Here is a 15,377-nt window from a genome sequence, read left to right on the forward strand (position 1 = left end):
GCGTCACTCCTTTTTGAGTCCTTTGATCGGTTCCCTGTCACTGTGGATGGCCTGAAGAGAGCGAAGTAAGAGGAATAATGTCCTCTCTTTCTTCCCATCACCCCAGCTCTTCATTTTCTTCACCATCCATCTTTTTTACTGTTTATATTCCCTCTTCACTCCTCTCCCTCTCAGTATGCCGTCGCTCCTTCTTTGTCGTGCCTCCATGAGGCAATTTTCCAAAGTTCACAATGGGGTCAGAAGAAAAGGCAAGCAGACTCAGGTGAATGCAGGTAATCAATCTCTCGCACAGCAGGAACGCTTTCGTAAGTGGGTCTATTATAGAGATGGCGCCTTGGACTGTAACTCACGAGTACCGCGGCAGAAAGGCTCTAGGTGGGGGTGTAAAGCGGACTCTCACACATAGATATACCTGAGGGTCTCCCCAGTAGAGCCTCTACGCTTAAACAGGTTAACCAGACTGGAAGAGCGGCTGGCAGCTGAGGATGACTTCCCATCTCCCACATGCATCCGGACCACGGTGCTGGTGGTAAAGGCACTGCGCACGTTACGCTCTGGCTTGGCCAGGATGATGTACACCTAAAATGGAACAGAGCAATGCATTCATTACTCTCTATTTCAGTTTGATGCCATTTCTCGGATTAAAGCTGTTTCTTTGTCATTTTCACGTAAATACTGAGAAGTCTCTAGTCTTACTTTCCCGAAGTGAAAACAAATTAGAAGGTTAGATTAAATTAACAGATTTTCTTTTCATTTTGTTAGGGTTGGTAATAACTTCGCTAATGTAGTGCTAACCTGTTGAGTCTTTCCTGTCACAGCGACCATTCAAAGCTACACTCGCAGATTGTTAGCAACTTGAGGTTAGACCTGTGATGTTGTTGGCAGAGTATGGGATTTTACTCTGCCACAACATTGTACTCTGGTATTTCAGTAAATTTATTGAAACACCAGGAAGGTTTTTAATACATATCTAATATCTACCAGAAAACTGAAATGGGTCATAATTGGGTCTTGTGATGTGAAAATGATGGTGGCCAAGTTAACACAAAAACCGTTCACCGAGGAATCCACGACTGAACAACTTGGAGAGATTAAGCAGGAAATCTACAACAGAGCTCCCTCTCTATTATGCAACTGCAAAGCTTTTATTTACATGTCTGTAACTGTAACTGTGGGTGACGCAATTAATCCAAAAGTCCATTAAAACATACGGTAAAACGTTACTTTCATTTTCACCTTACCTTGGGTACAAACATGCAGCACAGAGCCACAGTGGCACTGAGGCTGACACTGAAGCACATGGTGATGATTTTATAGTTGGAGCCAAAGTAGATGGGAACAAACGCCAACCAGATGATGCAGGTGGTGTACATGGTAAAAGCAATGTACTTGGCCTCGTTGAAATTAGCTGGGACATTGCGGGTCTTGGAAAAGGAGAAGAAAAAAATCAAGAATCAGTAAAAATGTTGTAACTGTTTATTTATGTTCAGGTTGTTTTTTGTTTTTTTTTTGCCTTCTTTAATGCAGAAGTGTAATAGCCACTTTTAGCTTTTGTCAACAAGCCACAGAGCTGGAATGAATATTGATGCAAGCTGTTTGCCCAGTGCCCTGGTACTAAAAGCAATGGGCTTTAAGACTTAATGAACATCTAGAAAACTCTTTATAGGAGAGAGAGGTTAATCAAGTGGCAATAAACCTAAAACACTTGTCAGGATAATATGTTCAGTTGTTCTGTTCGTGTCTATTTTCTTACAGAAAAAAATCAAACTCTGCCCACATAAACAGCACAGTAAAAATAAGTGCATTCATTGCTGTTGATAAAGTTTTTCACACCAAACTTTCATAGTGCTTCACCGTTTCTGTTCACTTTTTGTGTCTGACGAACATCATAACACAGGCGACTGGGAAGGGAATCTTTGATTAAAGTCTTTTACTGAAGATTTGGCAAACAGTGGAGAGTCTCCTTGACAGCCACCCACCATGTGCATGCTGCTCTGGACTGTCACTTACATGCAAGTCAATGGGTCCGTGAGGACACTGGTGTCCTCGTGACAGTTAATGGGATAAACGTAATATATGTGAATGTAAGTCTTACTGAGAAGCCAATTCAAATTCACAGACTTATGCAGAAAAAAATGTCAATTAGATTAGATTAATATCCTACCAGATAACACATTCCATATTTTTTCTACATTACAGAAATATGAGTAAAGATCAAAGTAAACTTAAAAAAATAATAATAATATCCATTAAAAGGGATTTTTTTTTCCCAGGTGACACTAAAAATTCAAAGCGTTTTGTCAGCTCACTCCTGAAAATGGGAGTTAATTTATTCCAGAACAATGCTGCATCTTCTACTGCATACTGGTCTTAAAGAGAGAATGTATCTGGAAAGAATGCAAATATAATTAAACATGTGTCCATCTGTGGTTTATATATTGTTTATACGGTTTCTCCACAACACGGTTTAGTGCCAATAACACAGACTTTCAATAAGCAGTGTCCTATTTTCTACAAGAGCATGGCATCATATGACAGTATCCACTAGCAACACTAGTTCAGACTGTTGGCTGTTGTAACCTGTCAATCTATAAACCAAAATATTATTTTATTCTCAAATATTTTGGGTCAACAAATAGTTGTGTGAGAGCAAAGTCTGCCGATGTGCAACTTATTATTCGCCTCTGTCTGATCTGTAGTTTTGAAACAAGCATAATAAAGCATCTGAATACCTTCAAATGAATAGTCACAACAGGATAGGTACCAATGATATTTTTGTTCATTAAAGAAACAGACAGGAAACATCAGACATACCTTAAAGGCATAAAAGGTGCAGCTGAGGATCAGCAGGCCATTGTATCCCAGGGGGGCCACCACTCCGAGGTTAGTGGTGTTGCAAATAAGGTTGACCTGGCGGATGCTAGGGTAGTCGTTGATCACCTGCAGATAGTGAGAGGACAGAGACAGGACTAAGCTAAATCTGTGGACGTACATTAAATCTTAAGATCCCTAGGTCTGTTTCTTTAATCATGTTACCGTGCTCTTAGTTCACACATCTGCAACCTACATTCGGCGGCTCCATGAGGAAAAGAGCCACAATGATGCCCAACTGCAGCAGTATGAGGAGGAAGGCAATGATGAGCTGGGCGCAGGCTGACATGAAGCGAGGTTTCTTTGTACAGATCTTCTTTTTGCTCCCAGCCAGGATCCGAGCGATGCGGTTCGTCTGCAGTCGGATCCCAAACATCATTAATACATACATCACTTACTGTACTGGAGCTATTTTTAAACTGTCTGCAGTATTTCTACACAACTGCTTTAATTTCAATGGGAGGAGTGGTGGCTCCGTCCTATTTCTCACCTTGGTAACAAGTGCAGAGTAACTCATGGCAGGTGACAGACCGATTCCTAGTCGCTGGAGGTAGCAGTGGATCACTTGGGGCTTTGCAATGAGACTGAAGGTGCACAGGTATCCGAGGCAAATCCCTGCTAGTATAATGTAGCACAGCTCCCGGCTGGAGGACTTCACAACGGGGGTGTCCCGAAAACTTGCAGACACAGTCAAACAAACATTAGATATGACGATGGAGACATTAAAACAAAACCCCACAACAATTAAAATATACAAAGAAAGACAATAACAAATTGGAAAAACAAATTGTGGCATATTTTCAACTTTAGGTTTGAAATATTTCTTTATTAAGAAAAATTCTTACTAGATAAAAACTGCAGTGACAAAGAAGGTAGCCATTAGTCCGAGGCAAGCAAATACCACAGCAGCTATGGGTTCTGGATCCCTCCATCGCAGGTACTCCACAGGGATTGGGTCGCAGCCTGGAGAGAAATGGTGCAAGCATGTGAAGATGGAATATTAGAAGAAAACTTTAAATTGTTGCATGAATATGTGAGAATTTCAAAGGTTTTTCTGTTCTAACATTTGGCTTAATATCCCTCGTCTTTTCCAACGGTATTTGTACATCGCTAACGTTTTTAAATCTTATGTGTCATTTGTGTTAGCCCCATCTAATCTAATACTCTGAAATAAAATCAAGTGCAAACTATTGCTTGACCTACATGCAAAACATATAATGAAAGAAAACCACCACTTTGCCTTACCCTGAACATAATTAAACTGATGGTGATTTGGCAATGCTGGAAAAAAAATTGTTAGATGTTGGCAAAGTCTTGAGACCAGGGAAGAGGTTCGTCTTCCAGGAGGACAAACACCAGTGATATACAGCCAGAGCTAAGATGAGGTGATTTAGATCCAAGCATTTGCATGTGCTAGAGAATGACCCTGCCAAACTCTAGACCTAAATCTAATTAATAACCTGTGGCAAGAATTAAACATCGGTGCTCACAGATGCTCTCCTGTCAATCTGAATGAGCTTGAGCTACTTTGCAAAGATAAATGAGTAAATATATTTGTCTCTAGATGTGCTGATGGTTTATGTTTGCAAAGCACGTCCCCTAACTTTCTTTCTCTTGCTCGTCTGTGTTTAAACAAATCTGTGATTGATTGAAATTCAGCAAAGTTCTTGGTGTTAAAAAAAAAAGAAATCAGTCAAGACTGATCGACCAGCTGACCAACAGGTAGAAAAGACTCAATAACAAATATTTCTACAACTGCAACTGTGTCATAAATATGACGTTCCTATGAGTTTGAATTAGCATAAAAAGAATGGTAAACAACATAATTGAGTGGTGCTGCTCTTTGTGACATACAATATATATCTTAATAATAGAACCTTAATCTTCTCCTTACTCCTGAAGACTTATCATGAATTTCTCTTCCTCCATTTATTTCCTTATTCCTCCATAAATTATTCTGGCCTTTAAATATCCCGTAATATCTCCCTTATCTCTCCACTTCCTCTTCCATCCCACCTTGTTACCTAATTCTTTTCCTCTCTATCGCTGTCTTCTCCATTCGTGATGAGATAAATGTGCATTAATTAAAGAGACAGCTCTAATTATATTGCGTCTTTATGCTGGTGGACTTTATCTGGGTACTTCTTGGGCCACGAGTAGAAAATCAACTTTCTTTTCTTTGACTTTCAAGCTAGTCTTGCTTTTTCTTTCTAGAAATACAACGCAATTTCTACAGAGGCTGAATTATTCTTTTTTCTTTGTTTTAGCTTCAATGTTTTCAAAATGGTCAACAATGTTCATAAAATCAATAAAGAAATTTGGACCCGGGTAATGAATATTAGAAGTTTTGCAAGCAAGGGAGTGATTAAAAAAATAATAATAATCAAGTAACAGTCTTCTGCAAAGTTGTAAATAAGCATAAGTTTCAATTTTATTTTAACGTATGAAAAGACAGCCCAAGCACACACATAAAAACGAATGTATCTAAGTTCTGTCTCAAAAATACTCTGGAAGAAGACAACATGTTATATGTGGCAAAAATTATATAGCTCTGAATGCAAGGCTGAAAGTCCTGCGACATGCCCTCACACCCCCTTTGGCTATGTCGATTGCCAGAGTTGCAGGAAATTGTGAACTGCTATATTTGACCATAAGCTGTACTGGTTTGGGGTTCATTGAATCAAAAGTTTTGATATAAACTCAATCAGTCTAAAAGGCTTAGCCATGATTGGACAGGCTCAAGTCCCTCAGCAAATCCTTCTTTTTTCTACTCCTTTTCCTGTATAGGGTTCTTCTTATGTCACAGCCTCCATTCACTTCACTTTACCCTCATTTCATCTTTCTAAATTGTTATTTCTCTCCCTCAACTGTTGTATCAAAACCTATTCTCCACCTCTCCGTGGTTTCAGATGTATCTGACCTCTATCTCCTCTCTCTCTCTGCCGGTTCATCCTTGCTCTACCTTGTCTCTTTGCTCTGCCTTTTGATTTCTGAGTCTTTTAGATTTATTTTCTACTGGTCTGAGTTTGAAGAATCAAAATGTGTTGAGCTGAAACCAACACACAGAAAATCGTGTGTTGGTTTGATTGAAGTGCCCCTGTTTACAGTCATGGGGAAAAATAACATTTCCACCACTGTCAAGCCATTTATTTGAAAAAGTCCATCCTTGTTGCTTCCTGGATGTAAGAGCAATTAACTGTAAAAGCAGGCATTTTGACCTTTTGGTGATGTGGAGCATATAGCTCCATTAGCCCTCCCAGCAATCTGGATAGAGTTATAAGGCTACTTTCAACTTATCTGAGTAGCTACAGGCTTCAGCTACCATGCTGAATATTAAAGGTCAAGGGAGGACAATAAGAAAGGACTTACCCACCGTCTACAGGACGATCTCCTACCGCCGTTTTCAACATCACCCCACAAGAGTGGAAGAAATGTGACATAAAATAAATTGGCACGTGCCATATTTCTCTTTCCTACTCTCAATTTTCAGCTCAGCATTGGTTCAGGATTTGAGTTTTAGGATGCTTCTTTTTGTGACAGTGACACTTCATTTGAATTTTCAGCAGGGCCTGATTCATGTTTTAATCATCAAGCTCAGCGAGGAACATTATAATGAGCAGCTGAGAGCACAACAAGACAATATCCCCGTGCTTCCAACGCAATAAAGGTGGAGTGAAATTCGCTGGGACTGTAGTGTTTTTGAATTAAAAATTGAAAGCCTCTTTTAATACAGAATAATTAAAACACTCATGACAATGTCTGTGACAAGTAAAGCGGATGAGAGAGGCAGAGGTGAGTCAAAAAAGAAGGGTTGTCTCAAATGTGCGGTTGGTGCAGGACTTTTTAATTTACTGTAACAACACACTGGATGAGAGGACTCTCGTCTTAGCGTAAGTCTACTTTAAATTGCTTAATCTTTTCTGCACCCCCACACGCAACCACCCACATTGAACAAGGACTTCTTTGTTACAACATTTTAGTATCTTCAAGATCCCCGCCTCTTGCCTAATGACCCCTGGACACAGGTTTCAACCCCCCTGTGACTCTGCAAGAATAAGCGATGGATGGATAGCCAACGGATGGATGGATAGTATCTTCAAGAACTGAGCAAATGCAGAACCACAAACATACAGATGCTGACCTGTGAGGCCATCATTAGGCCAGGAGCCAAGATTACAGGCTTGACAGGTGTATTCATCAAACACAAACTCGTTTTCTTTGCACAGGGTGCACGTCCAGCAGCAGCTCACCTCACCCTTGCGGATCACCTGAAACAGAGACCATAAGCATTTTTTTTTTTTTTTACTACTGAACAAGTCCCCATTTAAATACATGGATTGAGTTGGCAGGAAACTTGTTTGTATTTGCTGACATGGCAGCTCGTATGCAGCGGACTCAGTATATTTATGTAAAATTGAGCCTGTGTCAAGTCAAGCAGAAAATATCATATTCCTTTGAATGAGGGAATCTGGGAATAAGGATCACACATAGGAATAGGTAGGGGATGCAAGCATAGGCTAAGGGCAAAAGTGACTTATACCATAGGCTTGAATTATAAACCATTTGCCTAGTTGATCATAGATTTAGAAGTCTGCACATGATTCCATGAGACAGTTTTAAAATCACTTTTATGACCCAAGATGTAAAATCTTGTGGAGCACATTGAAAATTACTTCTGTCTGCCTTTTAATATTGCCAGAGGTATAGCAACCACTGCAAACCCTGCAAAATGAACACTTCTTTTACTATAATTTTTTGTCCCATTTAAATCTTTCAAAAAAGCATTTAATGCCACCTTACCTTAATTTGCCCTTTGTCACAGGGTTCACTGCAGACCGATTTAATGATGGATTCTTTGCTGGACCAGATTTCATCATCAGCTATCTTCAGTCCACTGTTGTCCCAACTGCCAACATTGATGTAGTCATAGTAGTCCCTCCCCATCTTCTTGAAATTCATTATTTCATACCTATTTAAAGCAATAAAAATGTGCAGTGAATGTCCCACTGAGAGATCAAAGAGGTAGGTTATAGAAATTATGCTGGATATAAATCACCCAGCAACTTTGCCTACCTGCCAGGTGAGTCTCCATTTTCATCAAATAAAATTCCCTCTCCAGACACGCCAGTGAAGTTGGTTTTCATCAGGAAGTCCAGCAGAGTAGCACCGTCTATGGGTCGCATAGCATCACAAAGGCCCTGTAGAAATGCTAGCCATTAGTCTGAAGTATGCAAACGAATTCAATGATTGCACAAAATAACCATGGTAGTATGTAATTATTCAACTTTATGGGACGGTTTCCATATAAACATAAACATATTCTAATAGACTGACTGGCAAAAACAGGGACAAATGAACATACCAGGCTTCTTAATAATGCCTACAAAAAGAGGAAACATGATACGTTAAACTACTCATAGAGCATCATTAACTGATTAGTTTAAAAAGAAAATCAGAGAAGAGATCATTGATCTCCAGGATCAATGATCTCAATGAAATTGTGGGCTTTTTCATAAACATTCAAAAGATAACATCCAGATTGATGTCTCATTGAAAATGTAGTTGGTTTGATGATGCATCTTCACCTATCTGTCCATAAAATTGAAGCATATTATAACTTATTTAAAGTTAAGAAATATCAACAACGGTGTTTGTAGTTGAACAGTTTAACTATGGAGACCTTTTGCTGTTTGTGCAGAGGGAGATAAACATTTTATCTGTGCCAGACTTTCTGTGACTTACTGCCGGTTTGTTTAAATGAAATCGACAGCCAGTGAGGGGTCACTTGTTAAAAATCCGCTTCCACAACTTTCCAGCAAAAAAATATTTTCTAAAAAGACATTGTGAGACTTGTAAACATGCTTCCTTATACCCTACTGCCTTTCTGCTTTATGCTTAAATGATGTATTAACTTCATGTAAACAACATTCCACCATTGATATTCTATACATCTAATACTGTAACATGTTTAATTTTATAACAACACTGCTATTAAATCTTGAGCATGAGAAGTGCAGGTTATAGATGCTACAGGAATTTATATTTTTAGGAAATGCAATTAATAGCGATATAAGAGAGTGTGACAACAGCTCCCACAACCATAAAGCGGAGAGTAGCACTTTTAGCTCTTTAATAAACATTATTGTAGTGAGGTGAGCAGAGGAAGTAACCTATGTCGACAGCAATTTACTAAACGAAGCACTGGAAACTCTAAGTGGAGCTCAACTAACCTAAATCACAAGGAAAGGAAAAGAAAACAGAAACAACCTTCACTTCTAAGCTTCATCACTTCTAAGCTTCTCCTAAGTAGGAAAATGGTTCAAACTCTGGTGGTGGACAAATAAAAGGCCATTTTTAGAATGATTACAGAAAAGATCCAGTTTAATGAAATTGGGGATTTTTAGCCTGTGTATGTAAAAAGACTGATGATATTAGTACGGTGAATGAAAGCCAAACTCAAATTGGCAGGAAGAACACCCACTTCCTGGAGCTTAGTCTGGTTGCACTTCACTCTTCACAGACATGGTTTACGATCTGAAAAGTTCTTCCTCATTGTATTGGGATACTTTCTGACTTTTTGTCATACATGCAACATGACAAAAAAAGTCAAAAAATGGGAGTAAAGTCTGCTGAAACATGGGAGCAGTCTCCAGAGAGATTTTTGCACGGTCTGCTCAGGTCATGACTGATGAGTCCACTTTGTGCAACAATGCAAGGTAGAGAGGCAAAGGAGACACTGCTGGACTCTCTGCATGAACTAAATGTAGCCAAATTGGAATTTGAGAAAGAGCTTAGACAGTGAAACACAATTATCTACTCACTCAGCTTTTCTGTACTGCTTGCCCTGGTCCCTCATGTATTTCTTTTTCGACTGGACCTACCTGATAGCCTGGGCATAGAGAACGTTGCATGTTATGCAGCCCGAATGCCATTGAGTAAATAGCATTAATGACAAATCCCATCTTGGTGTCCTGTGCGTAATGAGTCTGCAGGGAATCCCTTCCTGTAAAAGGTGCACAGAAAAATAGATAGTTAAAGCGGAGGAGGACTGACCATTGCACAGGACGACTGTCAGTCCTAAATAATTTTTTTCTAACATCAAAGGGCCCTTTCTCCTCTTCCTCATCAGTCACTCCCCACCTCCACATTGTATTTCTGCGTCTGTCTGTGTTCTTTTGTAATTCCCGTCCCATTTCATTAGGACAAATAAGAAATGACTCCCTTTGATGCAGCTCTGGAGTACTGTTTAGCCTATGAATGAAGTGAATGAAACAGAGAGAGAAGGGGATGGCATTGAATCAAAATATGAAAATAAATGGAGGGTTCATTCTCAAGATGAACCTAAAGGTCATGTGGTCTCTTTGTAGCTGTTTGTCAAAAAGCTGCCCCTAAAGATAACCTGAGTTTTCACCAATTCATATTTTATGGATAAAAGTTATACAGCCCAATCTGCATGAAAGTAATTGTTCCCCCTGGGTGAAATTGACTCATATTAACAGTACTTAATAACAAAGTTTCATTTCTCTTGAGACATCTCTTACGCCCGAGTATGACCCAACCTGAAGAATCAATAAATCACTTAAATAGAGCATTTCTGACAACATAAAGTAGGATAAAAGGTCTTAACAAGCAACACACCATTCGCTAAAAAACTGAAGAGAAGCAAAGTCACTGACATCTATTAGGAATGGACTAGAAATAGTTACAAAACCATATCGAAGGCTTTGAGACTCCACAGTGAATCAATACGAACCATTGGAGAACCTGTGGAACAGGGGTGGACCTGCTCCACCTGGTGAAAACTACTAGCTCACACATTTGCCAAAAACGTATCTTGACATTTCCTCAAATTATTTCATATCTGGCATCAACGATGATTATTACACTTAAGCACATTTACGTGGTCTAGTAATTTATAATAAATTCTGCTCTATACAAAAAAAAAAAAAAAAACAGAAGAAGGTCTGACCTTCGATGGGTGACTTTACACTCCTCTCCACTTAGATCGTGGTGGCACGGCCTTAAACAAGCTGCTCCAAAAAAACATCCAACACCAGTGAAATTAAAACTATTCTGCAGAGAAGAGTGGGTCAAAAATCTCCACAGAAATATAAAAGGCTCATAGCCAGTTATCACAAGCACTTTGTGGCAGCTGATGATGCCAAGGATAGTATCAGTGTTTCAGTTTAGGGACCAATTACTGATTCAAAAAGCAAAAGATGTGGTTTGGAATGTTTTATTAACAGAATCAAAATTACAATCCTACACCCAGTGTAGGAGCAGATGATAAATGAATATATGATCCACCTGGCGTGCAGGTGGACACTGAGGATATGTAAAGAGCAAATAGATGACCTTCACAATGATCAAAGGTGGCTCTGACTTTAATTCATCTGACAAGGTAGCAATCAGTGTGTCAAAACTACCCTGCTGTATCACCGATGCTCAGTGGCTTAAAGCATTAGCTCTCCCTATACGCCGAGCAATATTCTGAAATCAGAATTTCTTTGATGGCCTGAAACATTCAAGTGCCCTCTGTTTTGGTATTTTATTTGTGTCTCCACTTACTCTCACAGGTGCGGTTGTACTTGTTGCTCTCCTGTGGATGACCTTTAAGTCTGCAGTGAAACCGATGCTGCCAGAACTCCGGAAACCAAGGATTCCTGTGGTTGTTTTCAGGACGGAGCTTAAGGTAGTAATCATCAAACCATTTCACGTCCGCCGACTGCAGCTTGATGGTAATACCCCCGGCTGCCTCCTCGGAGTAGCCTTCTGTCACGTCGTACCTGTCTGCCCATCCGTCGCTGCGACGAAAGGAAAGGAGAGAAAAGTGGCAATGTTAATAAGTCTAAGCATTCAAATGGGGGCAACCAGAATGCAGTTGAGGATATAAACTTACAATGCCTTATAAAGGTATTCAAATTATTTGAACTTCACATTTTTAATGCTACATCTAAATATTTTACATGGGAACAGGAGCGAAAAGGATGGATTATTTCCAAATTGTTTACAAATAAAAATTTCGAAAGTGCAAAGTGCATTTGTATTCATCCGCCTTTACTCTATTAACCCTATCCATTGCAGAAACCAATTGTCTTCAGAGGTCACCTAGGTAAAGAGAGCCCACCTATGTGTGATTAATTTTTCATCTCAACAAAATCCAACGGTTCCGTGCACATCATAGAGGTTTGTTAGAGGAAATAAGACAGCATCACAAAGACCAAGAAACATAACCAGACATAGAGTGAAAGGAAACAAAAATAGAGCCGCCACTAGAGAATCAGAAGACTTGTAGGAGGAAGAGATTACATCATGATGGGCCATGTCCAAAATTCAACGGATCACTTACAAACGGGTTAAAACCACGAGGCACATACACACCCACACACATGCACCGCCAGACTCTTGAGATGATCTAGGTCAAACTGGGTTCGTCTGATGCTGCTGATAAAATGCCAGCTATATGCATGTGAGCACCTCACAGTTCACCCCCACAACACATTTAGACGCTATAGTTTACATCTTTGGCGAGACGCCGGGGTTTGCCACTCCTTTACAACGAACAGATGGCAATGTGAACGTGTCTGCATGCGAAAGGCAGAGATAAAGGGAGGAAAGTGGATTGAATGACAAATGTCTTCTCCTTCCACAATTCATTGCCAGCCTGTCACAACCAAAACAATGATCCTCAGTTCTTACAGTGAAAATTAGTTTCTTTCAGCATTATTTTTTGTTTATTTTCTACCAGCGTTTCTTTTCTCTCTCTGTCTCAGAGCCTCCAGAGTACAGAACTAATTTTCTCCTACAGCAGTCCCTGCACCCTCAGTCAGACTGGAGATCCAGTGTGGAAGTGAACTGCTTCCCCTGCTCTGCCTACCTCAAAGTTCACCTCTGTCGATTTTTACTTTCTTTTTCTCACAGTTACTGTCACCCTCTGTCACTGAGCTGTGGTCAGAAATCGCATATAATTTTTCAATTACCATAAATCTATCCGACATGAGTAAATGTTTAGCCTCATATCTGTATGGTGCAAAAGGTCAAAGCAATTAATAAGAGACTACAATCTTGTCAATGAAATTCATTTAGTTTTTTTTAAGCTTTCAATGAAAATTAGTTCTTTTAAACCAATTAATGGGGGCATGTTGTGTTGGATTGACTTTTTTGATTATTCCCCCATCAAAAAACATACCTGGAGAGTTGCTCTTTCCATGCATGTTTGAGAAATCCTTGTATCTCCCGTGCAAGCCATTCAGAGGTGCCTAAGCACTTGGTCTCAAAAAGATATTTCCATGAAACTCCTCCTAGAAGCTGCAGTCCCCAGCTGAGCTTCTGCATCACTGAGCACCCCTCCCCTGCACCGACCCCATTCAGCTCCTCCAGACTAGCGGCAGCAGAAATGAGCAAACACCTGGTGGAACTGCATGACTTCTTATCGAAATAATCCTCAATCCAATGCTCCTATGAACAGTTGTAAATGGCATAACGGAGGAGCACTGTTGTGATGATGTGCTGAAGGGCGAGTGTCAGAAATATCAGCCTCTTCTTAAAGTGACAGAGGCCAATTTGAAGGCTTCAAATTACAAAGTCAAAGTTCTTTTAAGTCATATTTGATGTGTACAGCATATTTAAAACAACTGAACGAAACATATTTTCTCAATTTTGCTATAAAATGGCACTCTGTGCATGGAAATGCTGGCCTTTTAAAGGAAAAGCAAAAATTATGTTACCATTTTTACTGTATCTCTATGCAGAGTGATGATAGGTTTCTTGAATGTTAAGACAAACTGGCTTTAAATCATAGTGAATCTTACTAGTAACACAATATGCACATTTCAATGATAATGTAGAGGTATTAGAGGAAGAAATCTGAAGTTAGTGTCATGTTTCATACATCTCAGAGTTTCTCCCATCAGCATTTCTTTGCCAACATTTGAACTTTACTAGTCCTGTACAGTGAGAGCATGACACAACTAAAATACTGGGACAGTAGAAGCCAATCAGAACTACCCTGAATAAAGCAGCTGAGTATTTTTTTTATTTTTATTTTTTTTTCAGTAAGAGTTGGAATCAGGTGTAGGGATAAAGTGGCTCCCAAGGGTCTGCACATGCTTTTCTGCCAAAAAAAACCCTCAGCCTATCCACTTTATTGATAATGATTATACTACCTAAGCTGGCCTCTGTGTACTGGTGTCAATTTCAACACTTGTGACTAAATGCTAAACACCTGAGGCTATTCCACACACTAAAGTAGTTAGGTGAGCAAAGGATTTGTAAACTGATTTCATTTCATCCGTTCACATGGTAATAAAAGCATCCTGGGATAAAATGGGATGGAAAGATGTGCTAAACGGTTAGCAAATGGTTGCAAGTCCTGGGAAGAAAACACATAAAACTGAAACCTATTTTTATGGGACATATCAACAACCCCAAGATAAACATTCAGTCACCAATCATCTCTTTATCAAGGTTTTATCATTCCAGGAAGAAGAAAAACAAAAAAAAAAAAACAGGATACTGTACATACAAATAAATACAATAGAGTAGGGAAGCTAATTCAATCTGTTGTTGCTGAAGATATCTGTCAGTTCAAAAATGCCTATATCAGATTTACGTCACGTTGAAATGTGTACAGGTGCATGAGGGCCAGCCTTATGACATTACAATCACACAATCTGCAGAAAACCACAGCACAGAAAGCTGATGTACTCAGTTACCATCAAAACAGCAAAAAGGGTTTCACAAAAACATAAGGGTAAAAATACTTTAATCTGTAAAGAATGTAAATATCACTCTTCAGTGTGAATTATAATTTGAATGGTGTTGAGTTCACAACAATTAAATTACTTTCCTCAAGGACAAAAATATCAAAAATACAACCAGAATTTTACCAGTGAAACACTTTTTGCTGCACAGCCTGTAGAATGTTCTGTGAAATACACATGCTGAATTTAAAGCCAAATACACAGACAAATGGGTTCTTACAGATTAAAGATTAACACTTCAGATGTGCAGCTGTGTGGGTGATGTTGCAGAAAGAGGAGGGTTTTAACGTAGGCCTCCAGGATGCGCTTACAGAAGTACTGTATATGAGGATAAGCTGAGTGTGCGAACGAAAAAAATGGCCGCAGTTGTTTACCTATTATTTCATCAGGCAGTAGACGGATCAATCGCTTTCTATTCTGGATCAAAATAAGTGTTATAAATGACATTCTGTCTATTTCTCTCTTCCAGTCTCTTTCCACATGTCTGGAAGCCCAAGGCCGTTGTCATGGTATTCCAGCCCACGCTCAACCTGCTGTCTGTACTTTGTGTCTCATTAGAGGCACACTGGATCGTAAGTGTATGCACATACATACACCCATCCACACACCCACCCACCCACCCACGCTGTCTGTACTTTGTGTCTCATTAGAGGCACACTGGATCGTAAGTGTATGCACACACACACACCCACACACACACGCACACGCGCACACACCCCCCACACACACACACACACACACACA

At 39.6% G+C, this 15,377-nt stretch overlaps 1 protein-coding gene across 3 annotated transcripts in view; it reads right to left on the minus strand.

Moving 5' to 3' along the window:
- grm5b (glutamate receptor, metabotropic 5b) overlaps nt 1-15,377 on the minus strand; it is a 67,426-nt gene that overhangs the window by 5,201 nt on the left and 46,848 nt on the right. For all 3 annotated transcript variants that reach the window (XM_016677400.1, XM_007564103.2, XM_016677401.1), the window contains exons 7-17: nt 11,440-11,675; nt 9,753-9,874; nt 7,945-8,069; nt 7,672-7,840; nt 7,013-7,139; nt 3,717-3,834; nt 3,362-3,548; nt 3,068-3,226; nt 2,815-2,940; nt 1,242-1,424; nt 413-579 (exon numbers count right to left, since the gene is read on the minus strand). In XM_016677400.1, coding sequence (XP_016532886.1) covers nt 413-579; nt 1,242-1,424; nt 2,815-2,940; nt 3,068-3,226; nt 3,362-3,548; nt 3,717-3,834; nt 7,013-7,139; nt 7,672-7,840; nt 7,945-8,069; nt 9,753-9,874; nt 11,440-11,675 — 1,719 coding nt within the window. The remainder of the gene's footprint in view (nt 1-412; nt 580-1,241; nt 1,425-2,814; nt 2,941-3,067; nt 3,227-3,361; nt 3,549-3,716; nt 3,835-7,012; nt 7,140-7,671; nt 7,841-7,944; nt 8,070-9,752; nt 9,875-11,439; nt 11,676-15,377) is intronic.

This window comes from Poecilia formosa, unplaced genomic scaffold (assembly GCF_000485575.1).
Source record: "Poecilia formosa unplaced genomic scaffold, Poecilia_formosa-5.1.2 Scaffold155, whole genome shotgun sequence".
Lineage (NCBI taxonomy): Eukaryota > Metazoa > Chordata > Actinopteri > Cyprinodontiformes > Poeciliidae > Poecilia > Poecilia formosa.